This window comes from Fibroporia radiculosa (genome assembly GCF_000313525.1).
Source record: "Fibroporia radiculosa TFFH 294 genomic supercontigs, scaffold9110, whole genome shotgun sequence".
Classification (NCBI taxonomy): Eukaryota; Fungi; Basidiomycota; class Agaricomycetes; order Polyporales; family Fibroporiaceae; genus Fibroporia; species Fibroporia radiculosa.
Genome location: NW_012133460.1, coordinates 65,124 through 82,716, shown reverse-complemented (window position 1 = coordinate 82,716; position 17,593 = coordinate 65,124). Strand labels below are relative to the sequence as shown.

General features: G+C 50.4%; 2 protein-coding genes across 2 annotated transcripts; one reads left to right on the top strand and one right to left on the bottom strand.

Moving 5' to 3' along the window:
• Window positions 1–1,099: 1,099 nt before the first annotated feature.
• On the bottom strand, window positions 1,100–8,922 carry FIBRA_06863 (uncharacterized protein; the record flags this gene model as incomplete). The annotated part of the gene is made up of 8 exons (XM_012328570.1): window positions 1,100–2,038; window positions 2,098–3,226; window positions 3,283–3,455; window positions 3,686–3,816; window positions 3,869–4,023; window positions 5,857–6,455; window positions 6,512–8,365; window positions 8,794–8,922. The coding sequence occupies 8 exons, from the start codon at window positions 8,920–8,922 to the stop codon at window positions 1,100–1,102; spliced, it is 5,109 nt and encodes a 1,702-aa protein (XP_012183960.1).
• A 1,148-nt stretch (window positions 8,923–10,070) lies between these two features.
• On the top strand, window positions 10,071–16,998 carry FIBRA_06862 (uncharacterized protein; the record flags this gene model as incomplete). Its single annotated transcript, XM_012328569.1, has 16 exons — window positions 10,071–10,257; window positions 10,310–10,486; window positions 10,539–10,653; window positions 10,708–11,016; window positions 11,068–11,455; window positions 11,508–11,534; window positions 11,585–11,841; window positions 11,890–11,921; window positions 11,973–12,094; window positions 12,134–12,286; window positions 12,346–12,502; window positions 12,549–12,610; window positions 12,663–12,919; window positions 12,969–13,604; window positions 13,655–14,009; window positions 15,751–16,998. The coding sequence occupies 16 exons, from the start codon at window positions 10,071–10,073 to the stop codon at window positions 16,996–16,998; spliced, it is 4,482 nt and encodes a 1,493-aa protein (XP_012183959.1).
• Between the last annotated feature and the right edge of the window lie 595 nt (window positions 16,999–17,593).

Sequence of the window (17,593 nt, the reverse complement as noted above, 5' to 3'; positions counted from 1 at the left end):
ACACCGGAAAAGCAGTGTGATCAAAGTTCCAATGCAACTTCGGACCCGGCGTGTGTGCGTGCTTGTTGACGCGTCTGCCCCCTCTGTGCCATACACAGCTCATGAACGTTTGAACAAGCAAATGCGTATGCACGCTCAGGCTGCTGTACGGAGGCGCGGCCAGACACCAAGACTGACCGTGAACGTGCTGCAGCCCTCTGTTTGTCCGCGGCGCCCCCTTCTCCCCGCTTGCAAGCTAGCTATAGACAACCCCCTACAGGACTCGCCGAACGCGTGCGTCACATTCACGGATGCGTTTCATACGATAGTGACCACCCGACGAGGGGAATTGATGGCAGACGTTAGATATCCACTCTGCTCACAGGAGAACTATCACCAGTCTTCGCTTTGTGCGATCGATGTGTCTGCAATGGGCGCGTACTCACTCGCTTCTATAGAGTATTCGCTCGCGCTCTCGTCTCCTGGATCCTTGCCAGCTTGGAGCTACAATTTCATCCATATACTTGAACCCACCATAGTCTCACATAATGTGCTTATCTATGCGACTGAAGACATCCTCAAAATCAGACCACTACCGTGAGTGGCACCGGTGCGGCTGCGAGATCGTGTGCAAGGTTGTCTGGAGCAAGGAATAGCAACCGCTTTACATTACACCACCCCAATCCCGACGGGCCACAATTAGCAGCGCCGACTGCGCCAGGCGGCCTCAGTCAAATTATCGGATTTAATGAAGGATGGTCCGAATCTATCCCAGGATGGTGGAAGCATGGCGCGTTCTTATATATGAGCCGATGTATCCGGCAGTCTGAATGAAGTTGATAGCGACGTGGGCCTGACACTGGGCTTCTGTAGTGGGACCACGCTCTAGAATCTGAGAACACTGACAACGTCCATTCAACTTCAAAGCAAAAAAAAAACCACAGCAAAAGTACATTCCATCGGCGAGATCAATCATACAAATCGTTAATGTCGTAAATTCATAGTAAGTGGCGGTGAAGGTCGTATACAAACGACTTATTCATGGGTATCAGCCTCTGGTCAGAAATCATAAATAGCGTAGGACTATCACAGACTGAGCAATATAAAGACTCGTATCACATCACCTTCGAGCAAGATTGGTGGTACTGCGATTGCGGATGCCGCCTGTGGCATCCCTCCGCAACATCCCATCCTCCTCCGGCAAGACGAAGCTGTTCCGCGTACCCGGACCACCCGCGATCCCCACGCTGCTGATATTCTTCTTTGAGTCCAGCGAAAATGCGTTGCTCATGACAGGCATGCTCAGGCGCCTGATCCATCCCTTGGGCTTTTCTGGCCGGACGTTAGAAGAGCCCTGCCCAGACCGCACATCGCGCGAGGCATATCTCGGGATCGAGCACGCCTCACAAGTACAATATGGGCCGTGATCGGCAGGATGAAGCGGTGACGATGGCTGGCTGGATGGGTAATCAGTGGGTGCCTGTTGCGAGGGCGGGAGAGCCACGTTTGTTGTGCTGTATGAATGGAGGGCGTGGCGCGGACGCGAAGCAGTGGGAGATACGGACGGCAAGTGAAGTTGTGGGCGATGAGAGAGCCGGTCCACGATCCCAAGACGCTCGGAGTCACTGCCATACCCGCTGTCCAGGCCTCGCGCATTCAACAGACGGCCGCGCTCCAGCTCCAGTTCCTTCGCCCGCACTTCAATTTCCCTTTCTTTCCGTCTCAGCTCCAGCTCTTGCTCCCTAAGTTCAAGTACTTCTAGCTCTTCCACACGTCGCCTCCGAAGAACCAATTCATCCGACGATGGCATAGATGGCGATCCTGCAATACTATACCTTCCGTGACTAGTCGATGGACTAACCCGCTCTGGAATAGGCACTTGTGACGTGCGGCGGGTCATATCCACTGACACCCTGCGTCGATCATCTGAAGCAGGGGCATGTCGGGAGGAAGTCGGGGAAGACGGAGGAGTCCTGGAGGATTCGTATTTGTTAGTCAGGTGAGAAACACTTGTTGGAACTCGCGGGACCTCTTTGCGCGGAGGAGATGGGGGTTCAGCCTATTGATTATGCAGGAATCAGCTGCGAATTAAGACAGTCGGAAAAGGATCAAACACACTTGTCGTGTATAGCGGTCACGAAGGGTAGCGACAACGCTTATGGTGCTCTTGCCCGTATCAGCTCTTTCAATAATAGGGCTCGAGCCGCCAGTGACACCAGGCTGCGTTGTTTGCTCGATTGTTGGGTTCTTCACAAGCAAATCTCCACTAGTCACCTTGTTCTCCTGCCCAGGAGATTCAAGTCGACGTGATGCAGGCCGCATCGACATCCCCGAATTTGTGGGCGTAAGATGATCTACTGGAGACCGTATCATTTCTGGAGCAGGAGAATGTGCACTCGAGTGCTCGCTAGCTGCTTTACCCTGTATTTCCGATGAGGTATTATCTTGACCTTTCCGCATAGATGTGTTGGAAGTCTCGCTGAATGTAGTGGACATAGACTGGATGAGAGCCTGCTCCGATGCTGATCGAGAAGCATCCACAATTGCCTGTTCATCTGGAGAAAGTGGGACGGGCGACTCAGTATGCCGCGGAAAGGGGACATCAGAGGATCTCCGTCGACTAGACGAAGATTCATCTTTCTTATCCATGATTGGGCTACTGGGTTCTTTCACAGCAACAGGAGGTAGAGGGAAATGTGTAGGAGGGGAGGGAAAAGAAGCCAGTGAGGTTAACGAAGTGTTTGAGCGATTTCTCTGGTCTGCAAGGGCTCTTGAGAGGAGGTTGTGCGCTTGTCCGTTAGCAGGCGGTTCCGAGGGAATTGTCATATACTGTGGGGGCGCAGACGGCGAATCCCCAGAGGGAGTAGCGGCCAGCGAAGATGAATCCTGTGTCTGCTCGGATCCTTGCCGGGATGAATAATCCGGCGCGGGCTTGCTGCTGGGAGGGACTGTAAGCGCGTATGAGTCTTGACCATTTGGTGTAGCTGCACGGCTCATAGACATCGGCGTGTTAGACCGGTCCAGCGAGGCTGTCGACTGCAGAGTCTCTGGAAGACCACTAGGCATAGCACCAGACCAGCCACCTTCGCAATATGCACGAATTTCACCTAGTGGTCCTATTGTTGGCGAGAATCTACGCACACCCTCACATGAGCGCAGCCATTCGCCATCTGCAACTCGCGAGAGACACGCAGCGAGGATATGCATGACATTGTTGTGCCGTTGGGTGATAAGCAACGCGTGGTTACTGGTGAGAGAAGAATGAACTCGACGTGCTATCATGGCCAAACGCAAATCACTGACTATTTGTCCTGATTGATTTCCGGTCCCAATGTGCTGAGGACATTGATATAGCGGGTATGTTCGTCAGCCGCTTCTTGAGGATACTTTCTGGATTTCTTCTCATAGAGCTCGCCAGCCTGTCTAATCTTGGCATTGGCGCTGGCGATCCGTGCATCATGAGCCTTTTCCTCTTTCTAAATCTGTGAGGTCAGTCATCCGTAAAGGCGGGTAGGTGAAGAAGTTCGCTCTAGCTTGTAACAGAAAAGGAACTTTCTCAACATTAGAACAAATTAGTATTTAGAGCGATAAGATATGTATCGACAGGGAAAATAGCGTAAAATATATTTACTCGTAACATAAAGTGGAGCTTCATGCAGAGATTCAACGGCCAAAGTAATTAAACGCGAACGAAAATGCCACTCACAGCAAGTTTCTTGAACCACTTCTTGACCTCGGCACTGATTCCGTCGCACTCTTTGTCTGCGAGCCTCACAAATTTCTGGTTGACATCCGACAGTGTCTCAAAGATAGTAGCACCTGTAACCAGCGCAGTGGCTGAATGCGCCAGTGAGCCAGAGTGGCCGCTCCTGATAAGAAGCTGGCTTACCCGGAATCTCCGCTACGCACTTCACCGACGCTGCATCCCTAAGGGCCTTCGCTAGTTTCTTCTGCAGGGTGATAATCGCGTTCTCAGCCTCGCAGTAATCATTCAGGACGTTCACAACTGCCTCGAGTGTCTTGCAAGACTTATGTACGTCGCTCCTGTCCGCGATGGTAAGCTGGGGTGTGGATGCAGACATAATAGATGTCAACGAGGACGCATCAATATCAGATATCAAGGTTTTCAAGCCAGCTTGAGGGCGAGGTTACCCTCATGACCGACGGATGTGAAGCGGGGAGATCGAGTAGTCGCAGGTCGTCGACACCAAACATAGCCAAACTGGGAAATCGAGTGCTTACAGGACATGCCGTCATTGTCGCTGCTTACTCTCGTCCACCGCGGCTGTTTGCCAGTTATGCAGAGACCCGCATTCGACGGCCCGAATGGCGAATAGCTTGCGATTGCCGTTCTCAACCGCGGACATGTCCTGAGTCCGGAAATTTACAGGAATACGGGGCAATCGCTCGTGATTCCTGGGCTTGTGTCTGGACGAGCGTGAGGGGTTGGCCGCTGGGGAGTGTATCTCTGTATGTGTGCCTGAATTTTGGAGTTTGGATTGTTCAAGTGACACACCTATAGCATACACAACCTCACTTTGTTTCTGTAAGCCGTTTCGCGAGGAAGCAAATCAATTACCCCAAGTCTGTATGTGGTGTGGGATGCCTTTCACTCGAGGTTCTTTCGACTACAAGCCTGACCATATGGCGATTTCGTCTGTACTGGATTGAGAAGTGGCTAGTGCTACCGCGTGTTGGGTTAAAGGATTGCGGAATTGGACGGCTGCGTGGGCCACGTTGGCTCCAGAATGTTGGAGTGAATGTAGTAAGTCGGTTTCTGCGTTTTTAGGATATTGGCCTCATTGCACGTCTCTGAGGAGCATCCGGCTGTGCACATCGTGAATCTCTGTCCGCCATCCGACGTCGCCGTCGCGTATGCTGTCTTTGGGCCAAAACCTGTTCAGCATCAAATAACAGGTATCATAGTTTGTATGTTAAGTCATACATGAGAGAAGCTGGAGGCGCCGCCGTCTTCATGGCAAGCTCGTGATGGAATGAGATTTTCTCAATCCTGCTGATACATCCTTGCATGACATATTCGGACTCTGTCAGCTTTCTCGAAGGCTACACTCCTGACTGGATATGCATTGAAACAAATTAATTAGCCCAGGCCATTCCACATTTCGTGAAAGAGCCGAGCTGGGCATTACGTTTCTCGATCCTTGAATTTCACTTCGGTTGGCAACACCGAGTTACACTTTGATGGCTACGGATCGGTTACCATTCTGGTAATTCTTGGTCTCGTGCTTCGACACGTCTGGGTACGAGACCAGTAATTCTTGATGTCTTGTAGCTTTCAAAGTTTCAATGGCATTAGTTCACTACTGTATTGCAGGGTGCATCTCCTTGTTGCTTGCGCATGGAGTTATACTGAGTTGATCATCTGTAGTGGATCTAAATATGCTTGTACATTGTGATGGATAAACATCATGACGGCTATAACCAAATTGTAACGCTATTGGCGGTTACAGCACAACCGATCAGTTGAGACAGCAATGAGCCTGATTTGATGATAAGCTTCTCGAATTGAGATGGCTTGCAGTCACTAGAGTTGAGTTGGAGCTGATCTTCATGATCATATGAGCTCATTATCAAAGACAACTGGAACTCGTATAATCATAAGTCATAAACAGTCATGAAGCGGAGAGCAATATAGAGGTACAAGCAAGGGAGCAGGCAAGCCTAGGTAGCGCAGAGACATTCTTCTAACAAGATCGTAAAGATGAAGCAAATCATGGGAGGAAGAGGTATCGCAAATGAGACGGAATCGGGTATCGCTACACCATGAACTGTCCAGCAAAAATGTTGTAATCCATATCGACGATGGATTGAGCCAGGATAGAAAATCAGGTCCGAAAGGATAATGGGTCGTCTCACCACATTTCGTTATCGTTGTGCCTCGCATTCTCCCACCTGTTGTCCTGGATGCCGCCCCAGGGCAGTGCCGGGAAATGCAACACAGCGCCCGTAATAGGGTCCGTCAAGGTCGTGGTTACGCTCGAGTTGGTGTGGGTGTCTTCCGTTCGTGTCGTCACAACAGACGTGAGAGTACCTGAGGCGATATATGGTGGAGGGATCTCGGCATTCGACGACGATGGAGACTGGCGGATCGGCGGCAAGTGAGGCATGCCAGGAGCATGAGCTAAAGGCGATCTTGGACGACTCTCCCAAGGTCCCTCTCTGCTAAACACAGCGGAGACCGGGGGTGAGCCAACTTCGCCGACGCCTGCGTGCCGTCTCGGCCTTCTATCGTCGTCTGAGAGCGAGCTTGAGTGGGTCAGCGACATGCCGCTACTGCCAGTAAGACCTTGCGAGTGCATTGACGGCCTTGACGACGAGCTATGCATCGTGTGACGGGAAGAAGCGGGTGCAGAACCGGCTGGGCTAAGTCCTGAACGGGGACTCAGATGTGATCGCATCGAATGCAAAGAGCCCTGTTCAGAGTTCAGAGCATCGCGTGGATGAACTACCATTGGCTATTGAAGAAGATGTACATCAGCACCTCCGATGTATCTTGAAACACAATACTCACCACGCCAAATGTCATCCTGCGACCTTCACCGCCACTGGCAAGGCTTCGCCAACCGTCTCGAGCAGCCGGGGGTTCATCCTCTAGAACGTCGATCTGTATACCGGATGTATCCATGGACATATCTGTCACGCGGGAGTTCCGCCATGCATCAGGAGTGGGCAGTGGCACCAGTCCAGGTGGGATGTTGGGGCGACCTGAAACCGCAGTGAAGGGTGAGGCAGGACGTGGCGCGGGCTCATCTAGCACATCAAGTTCGCTTGTAGGAGTATTACCCAATCGCGTTGGGGGGAGCATAGATGCTTCGTACGAAGGTGGTTCTCTAGGCACACTTTCATATTCTCCATCACTTGTCGATCTCGTTTGAGATGCTTGTCTTCGCTGCGGGGCAGGTAAAGGTGGAACTGGAGGCACTCTCGAACCGCCAGATCCGAACGTACCAACTGGTGAAGTAACATCCACCATAGAGCTTCCCGGCGTTGACCGCGCGTCGTGATACATCGTGTTGCCGCTTGCAGTAGTGGTGCGACTTCTAGAGCTGAGCGTCGATATCGGCCGTTCCTCACGCATCCCAAGTTCAGCTCGGAGACCTGACTGAGACCTAGGCCTCCGTCCCGTGCTTGATGTCGGGCTAGACGGCTCCTGCGTCGGAAGAGGCGCCCAAGAGACCGGCCGCGAACTGCGAGATCCCTGGCGAGAGTGTGCGCGAGGGGGTGTGCGCGTATACCGATCGTCCGTGGCCGCAGCAGCAACAGGAGTAGGAGCATCGCGAGAGCCTCTTGGTGAGAGGAACGACATGCGTCGGAACCAGCTCATCCGTGGGAGGTTGGCGAGTCTTTCCAAACCAGACGGACCTCCCGTCCATAAACTGGGACCGGGTTCACCTTCCCCAGGTTCAAGGCCGAGCTTCACCCGACGAGCCGTCAGGAACTCCGCCGCTTCTGGGCCAGGCGACTCCGGAATACTGGCAATGGACTTCTCGGATACACCGATAGACCCAATAGACTGTGAAGACCTGGCAGGACGGAAACTGCGTTGAACAAAGCCAATGGGAGGCGGAGGGGGTAGGGGCATAGTATGGTCCTCGGGAGAAGCGTTCACAACGCGTACGGTGGGCATTGCCGCCTCCTCTTCGATCATTCTACTGAGCAGCTCGTTCCGAGGCATGATTGGGCCTCCAACTTTTGTCCCAGAGCGATGGGTCGAAACTGTTCCTCCAGCGATGGCAGCGGCTGCCGGCATACTCACGAGCGTGTCGGTGCCTGTTTTCGTCTGCGACATTTCGTCGGCAGTAGACCGCAGGCTTCGTGTCAAAAACGGGTCGTCTTCTTCACCGCTCCCACGAGGGGAGCCTTCGCCAGGTGACTGCACACCAATATTGGCATCATCGTTGAAGTCGTCCGGACTCACCATCTGCCATTCCGTCCAGATCGGTGTCTGTCGTCGTGACTGTCGCTGAATTGAGAACAGCGTCGTCCGTCTATTCCAGAAACTTGAGCTCTGGTCAGTGGGTGGCCTGGATTGTCTCCCGCGGCGATAGGACCGCCACAATAACAATATGATAAGGATCAGAATGACCAGAAATACCGTTCCAAGAACGGCACCCAGGATAGCACCAAGCTTTGTGGCCGACAGTCCATGGCTAGTGGCTCCTGCAGTCCCGGCCACTGGTGCAGAAGTGGCAGGGGCGGTGGTAGAAGTCGAAGTTTGTGACGACGAAAATACTGAACTGGTCGGGGATAAAGTAGTCGACACAGAGGAAGTCGTTGCTAGCGTAGAAGACGTGGAGGCGGAAGTAGTGGAAGGAGGAGGCGTAAGTCCGCCCCAAGTCCAAACCCCATTAGTTCCAAGAGGAATCTGAAAATCAGTCAGTAAACTGGGATCGTAGGCGCCAACACAATGTGAAGAGTCTACGAAATGATGATTCTGTGGCATGAGATGTTCCATACACGAGATAGGCACGTTGATAATGAGATGCATCTTAACGATATGAAGCAGATTTATGATTTATTCGGTCAGCTGGGATGGGGATGCAAGAGGATAGATAACGGCTGAGGGGTGATGACAGCGTCAGCCACGAAATCCGCCTTGGAACAACGCGGCTGATGCAAGGCTCCGATAGAGCATTCGTCAGGAGGGCAGTAGCCATCATAAAACCAATGGTGAAGAACCAGCATGAGGCAGACACCCGCCTTGAACATCAGCCTGCACACACATAGGAATGTATCCTTCACGCAGCGAAGATATACAGCCCCAAAACGAGCCGCATCCGATAAACCACTTACACTAGGTCCATAGTATGTTAATGGCAAACGAAGGGTTGTGGACGAAGTAGACACGCGTCCGTTAGGCGCAGTGATAACAGTTGTAGAAAGCGTTAGCCACGACGGGAGGACCTGAGTTGGCACAGACATGGCCTGGGTGAGATAAGAGCAATGCTGTTCAAAGGAAGTCGTTAGTAGAGAGCGTGGGTGTCTATCATAATCCTGGAAGCAAAGCATCGCGTCAGTCCGAATTCCTTCACGATGAACGGTACTCACTGATTAAAGCGGCGTGTTTTCTGACAACAAGCCGCTAAAACTCGCAAAATCGGGACTAGGAGAAGGAGGACGCGGGGCGGATGGAAGGGAGGGGAATGAAGACAAGACTGGGACCGTGAATTACGGTGTTGAAATCGTGGCCCACCACGTGATGGCTCACATACGATCCGAGCACATATTTGACTTTCATTATTTTGACTTGCATTTACAACACTTTCGGAAAACCTTTGGCTGCGCCACCTTTATTGAGCTGCGAAGCGATAGAAAATTGTTTTACTTAGCTTATCAGGCATCTTCCGGCTTTCACCGCGTCTTGACATAGCACAGACAACCCAAGGATTTCCAAAAACACTGGAAAAACTCACATGCAGTCAGCTTGATTCAGGAATCGTTTCCGACTCGATTCGCTATATGCGATGTGGACTCAAGTCATTCGATCAAAGTGGTTGCATTCGTCCTCGCAGAACGGTCGCTCGAGAACACTGTGACGGTATGTCATTGCTTCTCTTCTTTCACGCTCAGGTAACGAGATGAGTTGCATTGATCAGGTCCCGGGATCTTGTCGACGTATCAAGTTAATGTGGGTTTGCGGAAATCGTCCAACGAGGATGATGTTGTAAACGAGGCTTTGTGTCTACTTTGCGCATGTTGCATCTCTTCATTATGCCGTGAGCTTCCATTGAATCACTCTGACACTACGAGAAGCCTCGTTTGAAAAGCACCATCGAGTGTTGGTGGCTCGTTATTCGCGAAACCGGCGAGGGTCAGGATCATTATCTTCGCCCATTCACGAGTGATCACCCTTGACGGAGGAGTGAGCGCGAATATGTGCTTGGAATGCTATATAGACAGCACAGGCGCATCGTGTCCCTCGTATTCATCCACTCATGTCTCAACAGAGAAACCAAAGACGCACAGTCAGCTCTGTCTTCAGCGCGGTCTTTCATTCGCCCTTTCGCCGTATCGAGAAACACCCTATACGAGATTCGAACTCTAAGAGCTCGCGTCGCGGTGATGTTTCCATGTCTCAATCGCCTCTAACTGCACAACGGCCGGACCCCATTTATGTCTCAACGCGTTCGGGAAAGATTGTGACGCCTGTGAGGGTGCCAGAGACCTCTACTGCTTACAAGGTCGAGCAGGCAATGGAGGCAGTGGATCGTATCCTTCAGAGTGCGGTTACAAATGAAAATCCTTCACCTGACACCGGTACGTGGCGAAACCAACTATGATATCCGATAGCTCTAATGCATACATGCAGTCGTAGATGGCGGAAAGGCGATCAGCGTAGTTGGTCTAGTACCCGACAAAGTCTCTGACGTTGCGGAGGCTGTTGTGAGCAATGGAGTTCCGCATTTTATTCATCAAGTTTTCGAACATATGCCCCATTTCCTCGAAGCGCTGGAAGAGGTGGCGAAGATACACCCTGTCACTCATGGTAAATGTCTCTTATATTTCTTCCCGGTCATGCTGTAATGACAGTATCCCAGCTGTTGCAATGACTTTCAAGACAATCTGCACACTTGTGCACAGACATCGCAGTAACGAAGAGAAGGTTGTAGCAGTGCTAGTCGAAATGAGAGACATGCTCTCAGTGCTCTTACAGTACGCCTGATTTCCACTTGAGACGCTATGTGGAATATTGACATTGATCTATAGCCTCAAGATTGTACCAGCAGGAAGTACAGACTCCAAAGGCGTGGGGATCGAGGAGCGAATGAAAATTTTGATGGAAGAGATTGCAGTAGAGATGAAGAAGTGCGCGAACGTATGCGACGCGTACTGTAAGGCGAAGATCGTCGCCAAAGTCCTCAAAGGTCTTATGTGGGAGAAGATGTTCATTGATTTTACTCATGGATTCTCCAAGCGAAGAACATCCTTACAACTTGTCTTGTCTGCATTCACTAGCCTCAAGGTAGATCAGATCGATCAGAAACTTGACGAACTTTCACTCGAATTGAGACGACGGTATGTCCGATTCTTTGATTGTCTAAGCTAGCGACTCAAGTTATATTTCAGGAACGACGAGATCATCTGGTTCATTCAGTCACATGTTCCCGCAGAGCATAGAGAGATCTCTGCTCATATTGAGCGGAAGGGAGGAGTGGAGGCAGTTTTACGAGACGACAATGCCATTCGCGATCTCATTGCGCTTGACCAGAAGCGTTCTGATAGTCGTCATCCAGATAAGCAAGTTGCGGGTAGGGTTCGAGATAGCGAGCGCGATGCCAGGGTTCAAATTCAAGACATCGACGGCTTTATTGAACAGAATCTGGTCTTTTTCTATCGCAAGTTCGAAATACAATGGCAACAGCTCGCCGAGGAAATGGCTTCGGTTGTGCACCAGGAGGCCGATCGTATCATTACCAATGTCGCCGCTGGTCCACACGACAAGATCGTCGATCCTGTGGGTCCAAGCCCTCATAATCATACAACAGTTAGCTAATTAATATTCATAGGATTTGCGCAAAATTTGGAAAGAAATGGTGAGCGGCCTTGCGTGCATTTGTCTGGAAAGTATTGATCTCTATGTTAGGGCTGGCGAGGGAACGTGAAGGCTCGACATCTGGTATTGGCCATCAGGGATTATTATCATGATCAAGTGGAGGAGAGGAAGCGACATGAAAGGACCGATGGGCACGCGTCTTCACTTCATCACGATGATTGGGTTCTACATTGGATTACGATGAAGAGGCTCCAATCTATCACGGAGGCATTTAACCAAGATGCGTCCGGATATGCGACGATCGCAGAAGTCAACGCTTTCTCGTCATCAAGGCCTAAGGATTGGAGGTAAGCGATGAGGTTTGGATGGTATCTCAATTGACGCTCTATCTTCAGTCTCGCGCATTGGCTGGCATACTGGGCCGTTGGTAACTGGGTCTTGTCCATTTACAAAGATCATGTGTTGATTGTTCTTCTAGGATGGCAGAACGTAGCAACCGTGTACAGAGAGAAGATCCACGAGCTCTTCAGTAAAATGTTTTCGCTGGAGGCGTCGGTACATAACGCAAACCGCCGTATAGTGGACCAATACCTAGAATATGTATGGCAACCAGTCATGCTTCTGACATCGTCACTGCAGCCCTTCATCCTTACGGAAAAGGTACGAGCACGATTCAAAGAATACGTCGCTTCCGAAGAAACCCGTATCAAACGCGATCTCGAGAGTGTGAAGTACCACGTTGATGATCTAACAACACTGAACCTTGTCACTGGGCCCGGTCGAATCGAGAAGGTGTTGGCAGGAATTTGTGTGGTTGAGTCGCGACGCTGATCATTCTTTGGAAAATCCAGAATCTCTTCCCTCTGCTTTATCTCATGATAAAACGTGACTTCGAAGTCATGCGGCTATGTAAAACGAAAGTCATAGATGAATGTGAATTGTGGAATTCCATTCGAAGTATATGGCTGGTCGTAGGCGTTGTTGACAGTCGTCACAAGGAACTAGAAGGTAAATCGTGGCTAGACGTTACGAGCGCGGACTCAACATCCTATAGATACTTTCAGGCATCAGAATATGGACCCCACGCAGCAGTTTAGGATAACGTATGCCGGCCTTGTATGTTATACTTGCATTTTCATCCTCCTCTGAAGCCTAACGCGTACTACAGTTCGATCATTATCATGATCCCAGCGTTTTGTTCAATCGCAAGGCGTTGCGCGACATGAGCTCCTCTCATCACCATCACTCCTATGATGATACGAAAGAAGCTCAAGATGTTGACCCTGGCTCGGTTCTCAATCACTCTCACAAGGACGCCGACGGTCATGACCTAAATCAAGACCTCGATCGCGCAGCCTACGAGGAAGCTCACGAGCCACTGATCATCGGAGAGATTGGCCAGGGCATAGATCCTGTTCAAGCAATGTATGCTCCTCGATCGGACTCGTGCGCCTTGACTGACGATCATTTACAGAGCGGGTACATGGCATGCACTGCTATATGGTGCACAGGGCCAGCTAATATCCCCAATGTTCTCTCTCCACGTCCAGTCGGAAGAGCGCAGCTACATGGCCTCCGGAAGTATTCCAGGATCATCCATGTTTCCGAACTTTACCTTGACCGGAGAATGCGAAAAGGGCGCAGATGGAGATCTTTCCTTTGCATTTGTCATGAAATGCTCAGCACCGTTCGAGTCGAAATGCTTTCGCGGTCATCTCAGCGAGAATGGGATGACATTGTCCGGTGATTGGGAGGGTCAAGACGACGTTTCTGGGCTTTTTGTTTTCTCTCGACTCCCAGCCCAAACACTCTCTCATCGCCCATCACCTATGGAGCTTAAACTCAATAAATCGCGCGCTCTATGGAAATATGCGATTTCGGCCACTCTAGATGGCGTCGCTCACAGACGGTATTCGTGGTCAGTTTTCTTCCGCCGCCGGGACATTCGAATTCGATACCTTGATCTCTTGTTCCGAACATACTACGGACGTCCCCTCGATCAAGATGAGCAGCAAGAACTTGCTAACTGTAGGCAATCTCTGAGCCCTGCTGACGCTCGCTTTTATTTCTCTCTATGCCGGCTGAAGCTTCGCACAGTGTGCGTGCATGGGTAAGCTTTTAGGAATCATTGCTGCTTACAATGGCTCATTTCTATCTTAGCGTGACGTGCGATAGTTGCGGAGGAGTAATCAGCGGCGGGCGCATTGTCTGTATTGACTGCGACTTGCACAGCAAGGCTTTCAGCACGATCGACCTATGCGAGGACCCGCGTTGTGCTACTGCCCAAATTAACCAGAACCGGCGAAATGACTTACCCTCACCCCATTTACCATCCCACAATGTCTTCAAAACCAGGAGGATGTTGTACCTGCGTAATTTCGGCAAAGTCGAAGTACAGGTACAAGACGCTCTACGACGCGCCCAAGCCGATCTCGAGGATGCAGAAGAACGAAGATGCGAGCTTTTGCACAGTGGAACAATTCAGGCTCACTGGGACCTGGTGCAGAATGGACCCGTTTGTGTATCGTGCTCCCAATCTCTCACTTTCCCGTGTTGGTACTGTATTGAGTGTGAAGGTCAGTGTTTGATGATTGTCCGATCTGATCATGGCTGATTCATTTGAATGAAGGTAGCGTATTCGTCTGTGACAGGTGTGATATGAAAGGTGGTGTCTCTCATGGCACACATACCGCAACCCATATTCTCGTGCGATGTCAAGAGCAGATCACAGACAAAGGGCGAGTTTTTATTGAACACAGCCTAGTGTCTTTGGAGACACGGCTGGGAAAGATAGACGGGAAGCTGGACAACATGTTCCAAGCGAACGACAAAGCCATTACTCAGGATACAAGGATGACACAGCTGGAGAGCAAGCTGACGCGTATTGAGAAGATGCTTGAGTCACTTTCGTCTAGATTGCCAATAATGACCCCATGTACCCCTTGAGCTTCCTTAGGGTTAGATTATATTACAAAACAAAACAGAGACACAGAGGGGGTGATTCAAAAAAAGAAGATCAGCCATGCGGCAATCGAAGTACATCAGAGAAATGAGGGTTCAAACTTCATGAAACGCAATTCAATGGACTGACCCACAGCAACTTCTCAGAGACGATTATTCAACTACTGTACACAAATCACTGGAAATCCCAAAGATTGTGGCGACATGAATACGCATGCTTGCAGTGAGGGCACCGATACGAGAATTGTGTTTGTCGTCTGCAAATAGCCAAATTCAACTCTGGATAGATGTGCACATGTACCATGATGTACTCACGAAGGGGACAGTGATTCTTTCCTGTGACGGCCCAATTATTACATCCAGGAGTACGGCAACGTTGAGCAACCATGGTGTGTAATAAGGATGTAAACAATTTGTAGGGAGGCAAATTAAAATGGTTGGAGTGAAGTGCTGCTCCGGCTGAGACGAGTGAGATGCTCTGAATGTCTGAACAAGCACGCTTTTATATCTCATCCACATACCTGATCACGAATATTGCAATATTGCAGAATTTGTCAATGTTCAGTCCATCCAGCATACCAGGCAGTGTAAAGCTGCCATGTCTTGTACATTTTGCAATGGGTGGACATGACTCAGAACAAGTATACGTATGTGGTTTGTTCTGTTAGAATTCCGGTATGGGACTGCTCTCGAAACGAAGGATGGAATCACATACCTCAAGCAGCGCTTTAGCGCGTGGAAGATATGTTTTACACGAGACTCACAGCATATCTGTTCATCAGTGGAGAAATTACCAATGTTGGCCTCGCGATATGGTCGTTTGACGAACACAGAGTCATCAGAAACACATATTTTTCTGAATTTCTCATGATTGTGGGTCCATTGTGATGCCTCGCATGCAGACACAGATCCATCTCATCAACAAGCCATCCCATATTCGGGTCGTCGAATAACCAAATAAGTGTTTTTGGGCTCAGGGATCAGGAATATCTGTAAGCGGTATGATTGTATGTGAGCTGTGACTCAGTTTAAACCAGTGCGTTCCAATGCAAGGTCTTTCTTCGTTCAGTACTCTCAAACCACTGAAACGTAAACGATAACTCACTCAGAATGCCTCTGCATACCTGCACTATTTCCAGCTGTCCAAACCCTGCTGTTCGTGGAAGCGGCTGCCTTTTGTGTGGTAATAACCTGTGCGCCACACACCTCAAGTCAGAATCCCATTCTTGTCCACATTGGGAGGCGAGTACAACCAGAAGCCTAGAATGATCCGTCAACTCACATGTAAGGATCAGACTGACGAGGATGGGTGGCTGGATGCCTCCGAGCGCGCACGGAACCAAGAGATCACTGCTCTTCTTGCGCGTATCGACGTCGCAGCTTTGGTGGCCAGAGCAAGCAAATTACGGGGTGTCCCGTGCCAAGTTCAGCCGCTCTCATATGATCCGGTTTTATCGCAAAGTGTTATGGGTGGGATGAATTATCACGTAGACATACTGTTCGACGACAAAGTCGTTTGGATCTGTCGTATTCGTCGCCACAATGCCTCCTCGCCACCAGTTAAGCTGCAAAATCATAACTTACTCAGTGAGGCGGCCACCTTACAATTCCTCGCAAGCACTACAATTCCGGTACCAAAAGTCTTCGATGTCGCAATTGATTCCCCACAGAATCCTGTCGGTGTTGGCTACATCATGATGGAAAAGTTAGCCGGCAAGCCACTAGAGTGGTACAAGTTGGAGGGCGCAGGAAAGCAAAAGATTCTCCAGCAGTTGGCTCAAATCTTCATAGAACTCGAGAAACACTCCCTTCCCTCCATTGGCTGCTTGCGTCCGGAGGATTCATCTCGACGTGTTGGCCCACTGATTGCACAGGCAGCCGCTGATGTTGCAGACGACGGGCAGCTCCGTCTACTGGGTCCCTTCAGTAGCAGTCTGCAGTATCGCATGTCCAGTGCTCACCAGCAATTGCAGCTCATCCGAAACAAGGAGGCGTACGTGAAGCACCCTATTGACGCCTACCTAGTGCATCGCTATCTCCTCGATCTCATGCCTTCATTTGTTACCGACGAGCGTGGCGCCCGCAGCTCATTCTATTTGAAGCACACGGACGACAAAGGAGACCACATCTTCGTCGACGACGATCTCAATATTGTTGGTATCATTGATTGGGAAGGTGCGCTGACGACGTCAAAGCAGGAGGCATTCTCCGCTCCACTGTTCCTCCTCGACGTCGGCGCATACTATGACGGAAAGAACGACCTCAGTGATGATGAGCAGCTCTTCGCGTCTATCCTAGAAACCGCAGGCCGTCCTGATATGGCGGCGCTTGTCCGCAACGGGCGCATCCAACATCGTCTGGAATTCTGTTTGGGCGGTGAAATTGAAGATACGGAGTCTTTCCCAAATATGCTGGCGGGCCTCCGTGCTGCATGTGGCGCCTCCGAACACGAAAACCCGAAGGAAGATTGGAAGATATGGAGGGACGGAGCGATGCGACGGTATGGAGGAGACGAATGGCTGCAGAGGACTCTTCGAGCCTGATGGTTGGTCTTCGAGTAATGTCACTAGTATACTTGAAGATTAATCATTGAGACGTAAGTACGTCAATGTCTATTAGTCTGGGGAATATTATCGCTATGAGACCACCAAATATTATGTGTAGTCTGTCTGAACGCTAACTGATATAGCTGAGAATGCTTGAACATCAAAGATTGAGATTTTTGTGCAAAAATACACCGAACATAAAACTATACAACGTCCTGCTCGCATTGCCTATCATTTGTCTGATATGGACACCCACCGTTTGCGAAGCTGCCGTACCATTACGCTAGTAAGGCAGCAATGAGCATCAGTGTTATGCGCATGCGGACCTATGCGGACGCATCAAACCACCATCTCGCCAATTGTCGTTTTTATGTTCGTGCATCCATCAGCCAATTCCTTTTCCTGGCTACACTCACCTTCCGTTGCGGCCACCGGCGATGTTGTGGCACACCACACAAGATCTATCACGCACACTACGACCCGAGCAACCGGCTTGCACGCTATACATAGATGCACCATGAGACACTTGTCTCGCTCCAAAGGGAGGGAAAGGACGGAATATGCCATGAAGTTGGTTATTGTTCACTATGAT